A 17560-nucleotide genomic window follows, 5' to 3' on the forward strand; every position below is an offset into this window, starting at 1 on the left:
GGCCTGAACCAGTCTGTAAGCTTTAATAACCCTAACCAAACTAAGCTTTATTAGAATGAATAGTACTAAACCTAACCTTTTAAAAATAGATTGTTTTAGGTTCCCTCTGTGCTTCTGCAGCAACCATCTGTGATATAGCTGAACTTTTGGCACCATCTTGAGGTAAGTCTTAGTCACTGAAGGCTACGACACACAAGTTTGGCCAAACCAATCTTTGTACTTAAAAACGGAACCGTATATGATTGACACACCAGACCTACAGTGGCCTGTTACAGAATTCATTTATAGTCTGATAAGAGAGGGAGCATTCCTTGTTTCCACTGACTTTACCTTCTGATGCACGTATTGTATTTGAAATACACAAGGAATTAATGTATCAAGTGTGGATGCAGGTAGTCCTGTGTTGTTTTTCTGCAACCACTGTAGAATATCATTCAATATCATATCAGCTCAAGCAAACGTCCCTCAAGTAAAAGCGAGAGACAAAATACATCTACTAGTTGATTAGCTTCTCATAAGCTCTTGTTTTCTTCTTTATTATTGGCCACTCACAGGCACAGCTACCAATCAATAGAACAATGGCAGCCATGACATACAGTCGTTGAAAGGATTGTAAAGTGAACGGAGCAGGCTTTGTTCTGTTGAGGATGGATTCGAGATGAACTCCATGTGGCCCTTTAAGTCATAAATTGCAGATTTATTTGTGACGAGAGACTTATGCTGTCTTTGTATTCAGCAGTTATATTCACAATGAACCTTTGTACTGCAAGTTAAAAAGAAACACAAGCTTTTTAAATCTAATCCTATATCTTATTTGTTGTTGTATGAAGCGGAACTCTTAAGACAGGGCTAATGTGTAGAAACTGAGATTTGGGGAAAATCACATTTATTGTCAAATTTAGCAGCGAATAAGAGTCACTGGTTTGCATGTGTGCACGCTGCATGGTGATGTGGTGGTTAGTGTTAACTCCTCATATCTCCAGGGGGTGTGCGATTATGCGTCTTGCTGTGTTTGCTCTGTAAGGGACTGGCAACCTGTCCATTGTGTGCTCTGCTTTCTCCCATTGACTCAGTAATTCAAACATGATAAATGTGAGGAAGGATGTATGTGACACATCTTTCGTTTTGAAATTGGTTTCCTGTTGACTTGTGCTTTTCTTGCGTGTTGACTGAGACACACCCATTCTAGTCTGTTCAAAGTGGATTCTGGCAATAGAGTGGAGTCACGTGGTGGTAGAAATATTAGTGTTCTCGTCCCAGAGTGAGAAGACCTGAGTTCCTTCATCGGTAGAATTTGTATATTTTCAATGTTTTTTGTGGGTAGAGCTGATTTGTGGGGTTCATTGGTGACTATTGGCCATAACTGGTGACTTATCAATGTTGTATACTGCTTTCTAGCTCAAGTCCACTGGATTGAGTTCCAGCTTTCCACATACAGTGAAGAGAAACTATACAAAGCATGTGTGTTCTATACTTTTTCTGATGTACATGTGTGATACAATCTTTGAACCTAAGAGGTATAGTGTGTTGCACCTCTTGGAATTACTTAGTCAGCTGAGAACTTGAAATGTGTTTGCAAAATACAGGCTGGGCTCAACGTTTTAAACTGTCTGAGTTGGTCATGTAAAGGTTAAAGGCAGTGTTTGCATGGGCACACCACAGTGGGAATGTGTGGTTTTATCTGGGTACGCTGCTTTTCCCCCCACTGTCCGATAAGCATGTTGACTCTGAATAAGTGTTTGTGACTGTCTGTCCCTCCAGCCTACCAACGCCATTATCTTCAGTTTGTCATACTTTCTCATTTGAAATGATACACCCCATAGTGCTGCCAAATGACTATTACACAATGTGTGCTATTTGTGCAAAACAAAAACAAAAAAACAACTTAGCAGGAATACTTAAGAACAGTTGGGGTCCAGTTTTATTTCTAAATAACACACTACTATTTCACCCTTAATTAATTTATCAATTTATTTTGCAATGATGTTTAGTCATCCTGCCTGTTTCGCAATGCATGGTGTCCAACAAGTTGTTCTTGACCCTTGTACTCCAAAAGACTACTATATCTGGGTGCTCTCAGTGGTCACTCAGCCACTGTAGTTTTGTAGTTTTTTTTGGAGCTTTTACAAAATAATTACTCCCCATCCACCATTCGCCTCTCCTGGTCTTTCATGGAGGGAAAGTTCCGACATCATAACATGTGTCATTTTATCTTGAGGTAAATTAAATTCTCTTTTTCAAGAAAATGGCCTGTGACCCTGTCGTCTTTTCTAGGGACTCGACCAGTGTCCTCTCAACGACCAGCAGAGCCAGAGGAGCGGTGGGGATGTAACGCCTTACCCTTCCAAGACAACCTAACTATGCACATGAACTAACATGTTCATTGGTCCTTCCATACGATTTTTGCATTCCAAAGTTAGACGGGTCCCCACAACCCATAATGGGAGAACACATCCTGAGATGGTGTAACACGGTATTTCCAACAGTACATTTTATTTGTGACGGCACTTCCTGCCAGACCTGTTATTTTTCTCAGCCTTTTCACCAAATCAATCTGAAGTGTGGATCTGCCCTTTGCTGTTTAATTCTAAGTTTACCATCACAAGGAAGACTTTCAAAACCTTGCCGACAAAATTAATATTATGTTCCATTATGTGCAAATTACTCGCCGGCTTGCTCCCCCTTACTAAGTCTATGTTTTGTGAACAAATATAAATCATAAGTATTGGAAAAAAAATTGAATGCAAATAATACATTTTTAAAAAGGATAATGAATTATCAATTAAAACTATATTAATTCATTCTGAAAGTAGTTAAGCAAGATTGAAATTGTACTTGCATATGAGTAAAATTCCACGTTTGAAATAACACATACTACTTGATTAGAGACGTGAGTACTAAGTTACTTCGACCCCTGGTGTCAACAGTCGATTGTTCTCAAGCTGCAGCACCTCTCTCACAGTCAAGAAGAAATGTATTCTATATGTTTTCTGGCTTCTGCTGGGGTGATAGCAGCAATGACTATGAGGGCGGTATTAATCACTGGTATAAAAATAATTCAGTGAGCAAGGGCAGATATAGACTCTTTCATCTTTCATCCTTCATCAGGTGGAAGCAGGCCTGAATCATTGATGTAAGGCCTGTGACACATGCAGCTGTCGAGCTTGGCAACAGTCACAGGCGACTGATTTACTATGTATAGCTTTCAAAACGTTTGCCCGTGTTGATTAAATGTCAGCGACGAGATGAGCAGAATGTAAACACTCATTAACCTCGTTAAAGATATGAAGACAGCAGGAGGGTTCACGGTGGAGTAAACAGGTTTATAGCCACCTCCCATGCAGGAGCTGCAGCAGGGCTCCTGTTGGCAGGCAGGAGCAGAGGGACATTTCTCAGAGTTGACACACAGTTGACCTGTGTATTGTATGGCTCTTCAGGACGAGTGCACTTGAGGTTTATTGCAAAATTTTGAATCAAATTTACATGAAAAATTGTTTACATGAAACATGTTACTCAGTTGTTGCGTTTCTCACTCCACAAAATTGTTGGCCTATTATAATTATTGTAGACTTTTAACTTAAAGAACTTGTCTTCAAAGAAGCCCCTGGCTCTGTTTATTTGGTCTTTCAGTGATGTGTGGTCACTCACCGTTAAATCAGAGGCTGAATCTTCTCTCATTGCTGTACTTTTGACCCCTGATTCAGAGATAGGACCGAATCATTCCATTTTAAAAAGAGGGTTCGAGAGAGGGTAAGGAGAGGAGGAGAGGGACTTCAGCAAAACAGAAACTTTCACCAAGTTAATATCTTTCCATAAATGAAAGAAAAAAGTTAAAATGTCATTGCATTGCCAATAGTTTAATAATCCAACACTGACAAACTGCTGCAGAAGTTTACCTAACTTGACCCTCTCCCATATACGCCCACATGAGTTACATAACAAAGTCAAGGGAGGAAAGCAGAGCAGAGCCACACTTTGGAAGCTCCACTTTATAAAAGGCAACAAGACCTGACCAGTTCTCTTTCCCTCTTTGAAAGTTATCAAGGTAATTGTGATTTTTTATCTATTTATTTTTACAATGGCTTACTTTGACTCAAGTTTTATCACTTTACCTCAACTCACTATTGTATGCATTCAATAGGTTTTTTTTTTTTTCTAACTATCATGTGTAATCTGATGCAGGAATCGGCCATGACTTCAGGAGTACAGCAGACTTGTTATGAGGGGGACTCTGTTGATAGCTTCCAGTTCTACCTGCAGCAGTCTGGAGAACACCAAGCAATGACTGAGAATATAAACAACTTCCTCCCACAAGTATTTCAACGGTACAAAACCAAACCAATCCGATATCTGTTCATGTTGTTCTCTGACTGAGGAGTCTTGCCATTTTCAGAGGGTTAATTTGCAGGAATATGAATGTGCAAGGTTTTTTCATGCGGTAGCAATTGTTTGTGTTTTGCAGAATTGCAAAAGAAAAAAAGAAACTGGATATTCTTGGTGTCGGGAGCGGTGGAGGTATATCATTAATTGCATGGATTTATAATATTGTACAGTATTTAATATTGTAATAGTTTGTGATAGACTCATTTCTCACTATAAACCAAATAAAGAGCACGACTTAAGTAGATATGGTCCTTATACACAGTGATAAAGTGTTTAAGAGTTACACACTGTATATTCTGAGAATGAATCTATAACAACAATGGCTGTTTGTGCAGGGCCCTCCTAAAACTCAGTATAGGTCATGAATCAATGTTATCAGTAACATTGACAACACCAGAGTTAATGATTAGACCAGAACAAAAAAACATGTTGCTGTGAAATAGGTTTGCATCAAAATGTTAGCATTGTGTCAGACAATATATTGGAGAACATGTTTATATTCCAGCAGTGAACTTGTTTCCCCCCCAGGTCAGGTGGATGCCCAGATACTGTCCATCCTGCAGACCACATTCCCTGCAATGCCCCTCACTGCTGACATTGTGGAGGGAAGCTCGAAGCTCGTTGACAACTTCAAAGGTACTGATCTAAGTTTAGATCAAGATCTTTTTCTAATCTGTTTGCTTTACATCTTCCTTAAGAGTTATGGGAGTAGCATTGACAAATGTTGTTGTTTAATTCGAGAAATGAGACACTTAAAAAAACACTGTCCGAAGAATTTCTAAGTTGCTCAGGCTGTCTGCGAAGTAATCACTTTTTATTTTCTTCTTATTTCTACATGTAGCAGTGGTGTGTGATTGACCTCTCATGTGTTGCAATCTCCTAACGGGCAAGTAAGCAGTCAGTTCTTGAAGTACATGTGTTGGCAGCGGAGAGAAAAAGGCAAACAGCCTGAACAAAATTGACATACTGTGACGGCGGGGCTAATATTTAGTCAACATCTCTGAAATACAATTTCTTGTGAAAGAGGATGTCGTGGTTGGTGCTTTTTAAATGCAGTAGAAAAAAGAGAGCCAGGAGAATAAACATCATGGTCACGGTTGCTCGAGGCTCACTAAGAACAAAGGCTGGCCTGGGCGGTCTGATCAAAAACCAAAACCACAACGCTGTCTACAATAGAAAGATGTCACTGCTGCATGTGACTTCGGGGCTAAAAGACAAGGGATCACGCATATAATGTGTTCAACTGAACAGGACTGCAATACATATTGTTTATGCCCATGAACTTTTTCAGCGGAGTATTGAGCGCTGCCTCAGCAACAAGAAAGAGGCTTCAAGGCATCGCCTCTGTTTGTGAATAGGTCTCAGTCTTGTCAAAGCATTCGTGGATCATGTTTTAAAACGAAGTTTGATCCATAATGGCCCTCTCTTGTAACTTTTACAGCTAATAGGATTTGCAGCAAATGTACCAGTCTGATATCAGATACCATACATGGCCAGATGTGCTCTGAAGTCCTTACCTCCATAACACTTTTGAGAAGACAAGGAAACTATAATTGTTGTGACTGGTTGTCTTAATGAGTCTATTTGTGAATGCAAATGTATTTGATCGTTGTGCTTTTGTTTTTGTTTCTTTTCAAGGTTTGGTCGCAAAGAGTCCCAACCTTCAGAAGATCCCGTTTGCTTGGCACGTCATGCACAGTGAGGACTATGTGAAGCAGGAGAAACCAAAGGCAGACAGGAAGAAGTTTGACTTCATACACATGATTCAGGTATCAGAACTGATCATTGATGTGTCGCTTCATCATTTGGGCTTTTTGATGTCTTGCGTTGCTTCCTGTCACTGTGGTGAGCTGTGCAGGTCTGTCAAAAGTTTCATATTCACTAAATCCAGTTGTGCTATTTAAATTCAATGATAACCATTATGGGATCATAGTGTTTTGTGCCAAAGTGTGCAATGAGCAGTTACTGAAATAATCATACAGCATTTCCTATATGAATCTCTGTAGTAGAAATATATATGGTCGAACGACAGGAAAGTGAAAGTAAATATGTACTTGTCTTCAATAATCTCCCAAACAGATGATCTACTATGTTGATGATCTTGATGAAACAATCAAGTTTTACCACAGTCTGCTGAAAAACAATGGCAGGTTGATGATCATCGTAGAAATAGGTAAGCGCAACTTCACTTCAATTATTCTTTTGATGCATTTGTCTGCCATAGAACATATTTAAATTACTTATGTGAACGGTGATGCGAGATCATAGGCTGACTAAATGTCTTGCTTCCATTTTACTTCATCTTCTACCATCTAGCCAATGGAGGGTGGGACATCCTGTGGAAGACTTACAAGGAGGAGCTGTGTGTCGATGCGATCAAAGAGTACCGCTCATCAGGCGAGGTTATTGCCTCTCTTGAGAGGCAGGGTCTGAAGTATGAGGAACATCTGATTGCCAACCGCTTCGACATCACTGGCTGCTTCGATCCGAGCAACGTAACTGGACAGCGTCTGCTGAATTTCATGACAGCAAGAGACGACTTCAGCCAGTCCTTCACTCCAGAAATCAGAGCAGGTATGTTAGACCTGCTCAGGAACAAATCCAGTACTGTGGAAGATGGCAAAGTTTCATTCAACAGCAATCTGAGCTGCATTCTCGTCCATGCTTGAATACATGCTGCAGAAAGATAATCCTATACTTTCAGTAGTTTTTACTACTTGTGTGTTTGCAAAACTGTATTAACACACAATTTGATTTCCGTTTGTTGAGTTAAACAGCTCCCAGGTGTTTTTTTAACACAATAATATATCTTATGATGAAGATATAATTGGAAATGCAAAGTTTTACTGCCTGATCAGTAAAAATCTAATTAATAAAACATTAAAAACAACAATGTTCAATGCAATGTGTAAGTGTAAGACATGTCAATTCGACCACACAATGTCACACAAATGGACGTGATTGTCAGAGAAGCAAACATAACATCCTCTGCGTTTTCCACCAGTGCCTTTACAAAATAAATCAAGTGAACCAAGAATTGAGTCATTATTGTATCATTTATGGAATAGGGGAAAAAAAAAAAAAAAGGGATGTGGTCAAGCATTTTGCCACCTTGAGAATCTGCAAGCGACTGTCGCTGCTGGTGTCATTTTGGTTTTCATCTTTTGTTCCATCCCAAAACTGTAAGACTTATAGATTTTAACATGTGATCATAGACATTGCAAAGATTGCAGCTGATCTGGGATTGTCATGTTTTTTTAAAGATTCTTAAATCTTTAGGGTCAACAGTTTGTACGTCAAAGATAAACAAACACTTGCAAACAGAGTAATAAGCAAAAAGTTTGAAAAGCTTTTTTAGCCCCAATTTATCAGCTTCACTGAAGCATGACGTTAGACTGGGAGTAGTGAAGAGTATAATACATACAGTTTTGGGCAAGATGATTCATTAGCTTATCACACTCACTAAGTATTTCCACATAATGAATAGAGGTAAATAAATCAACTGCCAGACATGGCGAGCTTTAGAGCTGCCCTCTTTTTTTTTTACACCAGATAATCTTTATTACTGCAAGTTCATGCAGAAGTGGACTTTCTGCACCTGTACCTTCTTTCCATACTAAATGATTGGCATCAAATATTTCCAAAATACGGTTGAGAATCATTTGTATATTGTCTAAGGTTTCAAATGTTTTGACTCATGAATGCATTCTCAAAGATACAATACCAAACCATTAAGTCGGTGAGTGCTTTTGAATGTCTGCACTATTTTCTCTCACATGCACAATGCAGCGTTTATCAAAGAATCTCTCTTAGCAGTATGCAGCGGTTCATTCAGATGTTTGCCAACAAGTTCATGGGAGAAAAGAGTTTACAAATGGAGGAGAAAAACATCCGGCTGCTGTACAAGAAGAAGGTTAGTTGACCCCACACACCACTGTTCTTTTAACAGCTGTAATAGGGCTTTACAAAATAGCATTCCCAAGTATAACCTTGTAGAAGTTACATGGCTCCTCAAGTACCAGGAGCAGGACAGGTGGACAATGTTTGTGATGAGGCTATAACTTCATGTAATGGGACAGATTGCTTTTGAAAGTGAAATCCTCAATCAAAAACCACAAAAATGAATAGTTGTTTGATAAAAAAATGAATTCTGCGATAACATTTAATATATGAAAATATAGTGAACATTATATTTCCTGAAAAGGCTTTGCATTGTCAAGGACAGCAAAGTGATTCAAAACAGTAAACTCTTATGTGCGTGTACCATTTTATTTATTTATTTATTTTAAATGTATTTGTTGGTTTTTTTTTTAAGTTGAAAAGGCCTCATCAGTATTAACTAGAATCTAGTTTCAAAGCTGAAAGTGGTTCAGATGTAGAGGCAAAGTTCATGTGTTATGCACGGAAGGTTTCTGGGAACTCAGCCAGCCCCGCTGAAAGAGAAGAGAAACCCGAAGAAGTGAGAAAGTAATCAAGCCTCTGTCCTCATCTACACTCCCTTTTCAGGACAAATCCTTGATTCATGCAGTTTCAGGAATCATTTGCAGGAATCAGTCATAACTGCAGAAACACAGCAAACTTACATAATGAGGGCGTCTTTGGTCAATATGTTCAGTTGGACCTATAACCACGTGTTTGTATGCCCATGACCCTGTTTAACTTTTTTGATTTGATGTTATCTTCTGCTTGGTTTCCTTTGCCTGTGTTTCGATGTCACCTAAAACAAAACATTTTGTTCTGTTTTGTTCTTCTCTCTGGCGTATTTTATGAGCCTGAAAACAGAGTTGTTTTAAAAACAGGTTGCAAAGTGGAGAAATTCTAAACCGCCACCTTGGCACTGGCGTATGGACGGGCAAGACGGGCACATTAGCTGAAAATGATGATGTCATCGCAACGCCTCTAAACTCTGTAACCTCCCCGCCCCAACCCTCCCCGTAACAACACTTAACAACAACACTGGCAGACTACATGCTCCAGATCATGCTGCGGAAGCTACTGATGCGATTTGGTTTAATACTTGCACATTGAATTTGCAAATGGGAGGTAGAGATATGACAAAAGAGCAAGAAAGCTTTTATTTCTTCATTTTGGATTAAAGTCAACACTTTTTCATGTGCTTTTAGCTCACAAGCTTATGCTTCATCAAGCCTGATTAGATTTTAAGCAGCCAGTATAGAACAGGCAATGTGCTCGGTCAGCAAACACTCATGCAACACTCACTGGTGCGTTCATGACTCTCTTGATCCACGCACTGAAGTAATTCACTTTAGTGAAGACGTGGGGATACTTAGAATCAGAACAGTCTCCTTTCTTGGTATAAGCTGTTATACCCTGAACCTTCTTGTTGCAGATGAGAGGTCCACCAGAATCACCCTGCAAAAGAAAAGACAGCAGAAAGTACTGTTAGGTTTGTGAAAACATGCTTTTTAATGAATAAATGTCAATTTGTGGAATAAGCATTTATGTCAATATGTGTGTATTTTGCTGTTGCTGTGCTTCAGATATTGCATCTCACCTGACACACTCCTCCTTTCTTTCTGTCGAACTTGGTGCACATCATGTGATCACTGTTAAAATATATGTCCCAGATCTTTTTGCACTCAAAGTTGAATTGTATTTTCTCCGTGGTTTCCCTCAGAACATCCGAGGGAGGCTTTTCATCTCCAGTTTGTCCCCATCCAGCTACAGCACAGTTGATGTTTGCAGGGGTTTTTCCATTTTTGTTGGGGAGTCCAATAGTCTTCACATACTTACTGAGTTTGGCAGGTTTTTTCAACTGTGACGGGGAACAGAGTGTAACAGGAAGTCACAGCAGCTATGAAGACAACGATGTGTGATACTGTCTTCTTCATCACACCATCCTCTTTACCCACTTTAATGCAAATGTGTGAAGTCAGATGCTGCTGCTTACATTTCAAATGAGTCATGGAAGAAGTAAAACATGGTGGTAAGATCACATCCAAAGCAGGTCACTAACTACTCAACAAAGAGTTTGACATTTTTAAGACATAATTTCTGGAGTACATATTTTAATATTACCTTGAGTAACATGATGTCATACTCAAATTGTTCCGTGAAGTTTGGATGCTGGTAGTACCTGGCCACTCCAATACGCTGCTGAGTATTTTCTGCTTTGTTAATGTTGTGAGCTCCAAGTACCACCTCCATTGTTTGAGAGCTGACGAAAAAAGGAAACAAAAGGTTGTTAAAACAATGAAAAAATTAATTACCTATTATGTGTAATGCTGACTTGCGGATCTGATATTACTATTGATGAGGATTTTCAAAATTGAGTATACAGTAGATTCCTACAAAGAAAATAAAGATCTCTGCTTAATAAAATTATGCTTGTTATAATAAGTTAACGATTTCATACATACAACAGAGATTCATTGAAAAACTAGTACATTTAACTGAGGTGTAGCTTTTATTAATTCAAATTAACTCACTTTTTGCAGTGTGCAGCAGTCATAACGAAATCCTCTCGAATAAGTGTCCCACCGCATGAATGCTTTCCATTGAATTGGAGTGATGCCATGTAGGGTCTGGAATGGGGCTTTGCAACCTTACCAGCTACTATGTTGCTCTCAGCCGCTCCTAACATGAGTAGGGAAGGTTAACGTCACAGAGTGCACCCAGATAAGATCAAATCTCTACCCATGCGTCCCACATTCTTTGTGCGCAATCATTTTGAAAGGTTTTATGTGATCTTACCAGTGATGGAGACGAGCAGGAACATGTATAGGATGCAGTGTGTCTGGATCATGGTCATGCAGAAGTAAAAGCTGAACAGTTTGATTCCCCTCAGGAACTTTCGCATTCAGCCTCTCTGCTCCCTCAGTGAAACTCTGTGGGCAGGTGTCAAAAAAAAACCTCTGAGATCACACCTTCGCACCTCATACTTTGATGTTGCACTTTCTGCTGCATGCATGAGGATCGTGTGGAAACTGCTATGTCTCTAGTCAAGAAACATAAAGACGTCAATGTGGCATTTATTTGGACTTGTATGCTGGTCATCACTGAATGAAGTGTCAACCAGTCCAGAGGGTACATTTCCTCTGCACCCAATGACTTTGTTCAGGATGTTATGGAAGAGGAATTGATATATGCTTTTTAAGTTTTTGTTATTTTGTTTCACTCTGTTTAAGGGGCTGTGGTTTTCCCCTCCAAATACATTTTTAACATCAGTTTTCATTGTCAGACCATTTAAGAAATCCATTATATGTTTAATCATATAAAATCAGATAACTAATGTGAATAAACAAACAGAGTCCCCCCCCCCCCCCCCCCCCCCCCCCCCTCCCTTACATTCAAAGTTGAAAGCTTTCCGTGGCACCCGATCATAAAGTGGTTTCAGTTGCCCCCACTGTGGAAATGTAGAGGCTCCACATTTTCACACTCAAAACACACACCGGCACAGGAAGTGCATACAAACCCACACAGAAAGGTCCAACCTGTATTTTAACCCACAACATTTTTTTGCTATGAAGCGAGAGTGCAAACCACTGACCATCCTCTTTATTTTTACATCACTAACATCATTTATTCTAAAAGCATTGATCCAGTTCTACAAATGTCGGGAGTAGAATGTGCACATGTTTGTGTTAGAATATAATGTAAAGAGTGATAAAAAATGAATATCCAACTACAGAAATTTTAAAAGTGTAATTAATGGAACATCCGTCCCTTGCACTCCTAGGCCGTTCATGAACAAAATGCATCACATGTTGCAAATGCAATTTTTAAAAAACGTTCTAACTCTGAATGGTCATGTAAACCCTTTACATGTTTCCTCAAAACAAACCATTATGAGTTCACTACCAACACCAGAACACATCACTTTTTTAATCTAAAAAAACTAGTTTGCACTAGAACCAAGTGGTGAACTCCATGACATCAGTTTTGACATATGTTTTTATTATAATCACTAATTACATATAAATAAACAATAATATCATTACACAGAGTATCTGAAAAGTGTATCTATCTAAAAGTGTGAAGTTGCGAGAGAAAAAAAAGCCTTCAACTGGCGTCATAGGGGAAATAATTTCTGTACATTTTTGTCATCCTAACCATAACTACACAGAGATGTTAAATCAATGTTGAGTTTTGGTCAAGAGCTTTAGTTTGACTTTAAAAAAAATCAATTGCCCATCAACATTCCAAACATTTTGAGTTGAAAATATGTAATTAAATCAACATTTGAGGGTTGATGTCACTGTTGAATCTGTATTTTTTATTTTACTATTCCAATGTTGTGAATTGGGTGAAGCTAAAGGAGGGAAGAGAGATTCTGTAATCTAAATGATATGTTTTTGACAATGATCATGACTTTGTCTTTTTATTGTACATTAATTACCTATCAAAATACTAAATTAACTATTAAACTAAAACTAATTGTAAATGACCAATTTCACAGTTTATTCCAAGTTCCGTGTTATTTTCACAATATGGGTTTAGTGGCTGCTGTGGCCTATGCCATGAACTTAATACTGTATTTTTTTTAAGGGTAGGAACTATTTCACATAGCATGAGTGAATAATCGAGAAACACGAAAGCTACCCTAAAGGCAAACAGTCTAACAATCAAACAGCCTATGGAAGCTTCAGTCTTATTTAATGATCAATACATATTTGTTATACACCTCTAGAACCGACACCTGGGAACCTATTTCAGCTAGAACATTCACAAATTAATGTCATTACAATCCTGTCACCATGATCATTTACAAACTGCTTTTTCATGCATATAAATTATTCCATTCTCTGACTTGATTTGTGCTGAAAATGTAGTAAAATCATTTTATAAAGAGTTTGCTTTAAATGGCTTAACTTACTACTTAAACAGCGTTTGAATCCTAAATCAGAGATTGTTGTTGCACGAAATGCCAGCATATGTAATGTTTCCCATACTTGTGTTTCTGTGTCGTTCACTCAGAATGCATACGTAATAGTTATTCTACCGCCATCTACTGGCCATGGACTGTAACAGCTGATGTGGCAGCCAACACAAACAAAACGGAGAGCTCGTGACTCAGGCAATGATTGTCACGCAACACGCAATGAGAGAACACGCACACGAACCTTTTCTCACGCCATGACTCAATTTGTCACGCTCTTAGATATTATGCTGGTAAAACATGAACACTGGGTCACCTTGGCTCCGTGTTTTTTTTTGTTTTGTTTTTTTAAGTCCAGATACTACTATAGTTACTGCACAGACTTCCAGGTCTGGACTTGTTTGCTGACATGCGATGTTTCCCCAGGATGCACGTGGGGATGAGGTTATTCATTAATATTTGAATTTTCCATAAGCTTTACTCTGTGGAGCTTTTAGCCGCGACAAACTCAGGATGGCTTATTTGTTTATTCACATCTGTTAGATTACGCAGCTTAATCTCTTTGCTGCATATTGACTTTTTTTCTTTTCTTTTTTTGTTCTTCATATTATAAACTCTTAAATTGGGATATACTGTACATTCGTATCCCTTGCTCATCAGGGTTGCAAAAGCGATGGTTTTGGATTATTCAAAATGCACCACTTTGGTACACAAGTTGAAAAGAGTTCAGCTGGCTGTGAATCTCAATTAGGACACGAGCAGCATCCTCAGTGTTCCTTGAAATGTCTGTACTGAAATGACATTTAACATTTAACTATTATTAAATCTGTACTAACCCCCGTGACAACGAAACAGAACCTCAACTGACTGTTGGGAAGCTCTGGGACACAAGAAGAGGCGGCAGGACAGGTAGGTGTATTTCCCTGTAAGGATATTTGAATTCTTCCACGTCACTAAAACAACCTGAAACTATTTCAGAAAGTTCTTGATGCAAAAAAAAGCAAATTTTTTATTTTTTTTTATTTTGACATTGCAACTGTTTTCAGTTGTGCATTTATGTGTTACATCAAGTTTATTATGAACCGAAATGTCTGTTTGGTTTTTTTGTTTGTTTGTAGAAAAGAAACCCTAAGAATAAAATGGATGTGAATCAACAGATCTGATCTGAACAAATCTTGAATTCTCAGAGGTATAATTTCATGGTTCCCTATCACACAGACACTTTCAGTTTTCCATTCAAACTCTGTTGCCCTTCCTTTCTTTTCGCTAAATGTTTGATACAAACTCCAAATTTTACACGAAACACAAAGATTGAAAACAACAAAGATTTGTCAAGTGGTACATTATTAAAACTTTACCTTTACAACTTTTGCGTTGGGAAATTAAAATTTTCAATATTCAGTGCTTTCAACATTTATTCCATAAAGTGTATCTCTGTGCAAATATAGTTTTTAAAACACTTGTAGTGCTCTAAGAGAAGTGATTAGAATGAGGGTGGAGGAGGAATTAAAGGTTTTACTTATTGTGGCTGGTTTATGAAGAAATCCAGTTCCACAAGCGCAGTGAGGAATGCCGACAAAGCTTTTTTTTTTTTTTTTTTTGCAGTATGACAGTACTTGAAATCCACTGTCACAGTGTAGCCTCTGTGTATTATATACAGTAAATGTGAGCAGCGTAGAAAAGGAAGACTGCTGCAAATCTACAGGCTGCATCATAAAGCAACTTTAATCTTTTTTTTTTTTTTTATATACCATCTAATGTTCAGTCATATGAGAACACAAGTACTGGAGTTAAAAAGAAATGATTATATAAAAATTACAAATTAATCTTTGACTTTTTTGATGCATCATGCCTTTGAGGGAAATGAGCGTAATACTCCTGTCAGGTTTTTTAACTCTGATGGCGCGTGGTTTTCAGCTTGTCTTGTTTTATTTTTTTCCAGCATGCTCTGCTGCTCATGCAATGAAAAAAAAACGCTTACTATCTGAATTTTTATTTTATATTCATTCATTCTTTGTTTGAATGTTGGAGAAATCTTGTCTTGTCTCATAAAGAATGATGTGTAATTTCTGTGTTGAAGGATGACCGGTGTCAGCACTGTTGGAACCTCTCCGCATGCTTTTGGTGTCCTTCAATGCAGGTTCAAAACAATCCTGACTTCAGAGTTAGACAAACTCCTGGACAATCACGCAGCGGTTGTACTGTGACTTTGTCTCTTCTTGCAAGAATAATGGGATAAAATTGTCTTAAACTTTCTCAAATCGCTCTCGGTTTATTCTCTCTCCCCGAGGTTTTCTTCCGAGGAAAATTCTCCTGTCAGCATCTTGAACCTATTTTGGTGGATGTATTTCATTTATTTGCGGCCAATAAAACAGTTAATCAAAAAGTTAGAAGGACAACAAACTCCCTTCCTAGAGATACTGAAGTAAGAGGCTGTATAATGGACGGAATGACAAAGCACTTCATTTGACATCAATAGTTTACAGGGTTGCTTTGACATACTTGGTTATTAATTAATCATATTGACTGACATTTATTCATGTACTAAAGCACTATTTTGTACTCAGCAGCAGCGAAAAAAAAAGGAACAGCTGAGCTAAACTAACCATCACACAGAAAGGTCTTATAAAAGGAACAAACCTACGATCCCACGTATAATAATAATAATCACACATATAGACCGAGAACAGTACGGTGCAAACATTCAAGCATCTTTCATCCACTCAATCTCTGGTGTATTTGTGTCTCAGCATTGTGATCAAGATGATGGCGTAGTAAAAACTTTATTGGAGAAGCAAATGTTTTCGTAGAGCCGGAGACCAGTGTGCTTTGAAAATGTTGTTAAACCTAAAGTTTAATTTTCTTCTCTTTCTGACAATAAATGGAGCGAGGAAGCCAGCACGGCGCCGTAGACGGCACGCACACAAAAAGCACATCGACTTGCAGAAAATTCAGGAATTGTGTGCTATGATTTTTGTTATCGATTCAACAAACTGTTTTCCCCCCAAAATTAGAAAAAAAAATTGCGATTCAGAGCGAAAGGGGTTTGGGTAAAAAACAACAAATAAATCATCCCTCTTTAAAGCCATAAGGCTTCACCTTACTTTCAGCTAGAGGTCATTTAACTTGTGTGTGGAATGGCGGGATGGTTAACTTGAGAGGGAGAAAGTGTCAAACTAAAAAAGAAATTTCACAGTTCTCACCCAATCTTTAGCTCAGCCGTGCATTTTTTTTTTTTTGGCAGAATCGTTGAGATGGTGAGACAAGCACCAAATTTGGCCTTAATACTTGTCTATGACTAAATTTTTTAAAAAGCCAGTGAGCCACCAAAAAAATTCTATTTGTCTGCCATTTTTCAAGATGGCCGCCATTATAAAAATCTTACCATGAAAATGAACAGAATTACCAAATGTTTGTGATCATGCAAATTCTACAATTCTGACTATGAAAAACCTGAATTTGTAGGTCTATAACTTCTTTGAAAATCCCTTTTACTATTATAACAAATTTATCAAATAATCTGCACTTTCTACAGAGAAGTTGTATATGTGTAGTGTTGCATGGGGTGTAGCAATAGAAGTCGTACTTTTGTTTCAGCGGTCACCCACATCGTCTGGACTCCTTCCATTAGTCCTCATTATCTACCCAGCTCTCACCTATGGCTCCAAGAAGCTGCACAGTAACAGCCACACCCTGGTCAACTGCACTGGCTATGGAAAAATCTTCTTACCTCAAAAATAAAGGTCGCACAAAAGGAACCTTTTGATTGAAGAGGATTCATCAAGAACACATGATACAAGTAATAGAGTGAATGTTAAGCCACGACCAGGGTACAATGGTGACGTCGCTGCTGTGGAACTCAGCATGGGGTTCAGTGTCAGGTAAGCAATGCAGTAGTTATAGAGTAGTTTAGTGTCCTCATATACACTGTAGATTAGACTACAAGTTAAAAGCACAATAAAAAAATTAAAAGATAAAACCGAACTATAAACTAAATATAATATGCAGATTCAAAACCAATAAAATCATGCATAAAAACAATAAAAGTGTACTTCGGCCGGGTGATCTATATAGAATTAATGAGATAGCCGCACCTTTATGTCCAAAGATACACAACTTCCCATGTAAATCATTATCATACCATAAATCATTTATCTACTGAGCTGCTTATCATATTATACAATGAAACGTAGCCATAGGTCTGCTCCTTCAAATAAGTGGCCAATTTTGTCTGTAACATAAAAGCTTCTCTTTGAAAATACATTTGTTTGAAGCTATGCCACCCAAAAGTCCAGAAAATTGTCTGAACTCACTCCTCCTATTTGGATGATCCTCCAA

At 38.2% G+C, this 17560-nt stretch overlaps 2 protein-coding genes across 2 annotated transcripts; one reads left to right on the forward strand and one right to left on the reverse strand.

Moving 5' to 3' along the window:
- The first annotated feature begins 3916 nt into the window (after positions 1 to 3916).
- Positions 3917 to 9841, forward strand: LOC308119048 (histamine N-methyltransferase-like). The gene is made up of 9 exons (XM_080478868.1): positions 3917 to 4045; positions 4183 to 4325; positions 4463 to 4515; positions 4912 to 5019; positions 6022 to 6152; positions 6463 to 6556; positions 6700 to 6957; positions 8197 to 8296; positions 9734 to 9841. The coding sequence occupies exons 2-9, from the start codon at positions 4192 to 4194 to the stop codon at positions 9735 to 9737; spliced, it is 882 nt and encodes a 293-aa protein (XP_080334994.1). The 5' UTR covers positions 3917 to 4045; positions 4183 to 4191; the 3' UTR covers positions 9738 to 9841.
- On the reverse strand, positions 9379 to 13289 carry gzm3.3 (granzyme 3, tandem duplicate 3). The gene is made up of 6 exons (XM_080478869.1): positions 13220 to 13289; positions 11098 to 11231; positions 10833 to 10980; positions 10423 to 10561; positions 9899 to 10159; positions 9379 to 9756 (listed from the first exon to the last, which is right to left on the reverse strand). Exons 2-6 carry the CDS (start codon positions 11201 to 11203, stop codon positions 9589 to 9591), a joined length of 822 nt encoding a protein of 273 aa, XP_080334995.1. The 5' UTR covers positions 11204 to 11231; positions 13220 to 13289; the 3' UTR covers positions 9379 to 9588.
- Between the last annotated feature and the right edge of the window lie 4271 nt (positions 13290 to 17560).

The sequence above is a fragment of the Lipophrys pholis genome (assembly GCF_963383615.2).
Source record: "Lipophrys pholis genome assembly, chromosome: 13".
In the NCBI taxonomy this organism is placed as follows: Eukaryota; Metazoa; Chordata; class Actinopteri; order Blenniiformes; family Blenniidae; genus Lipophrys; species Lipophrys pholis.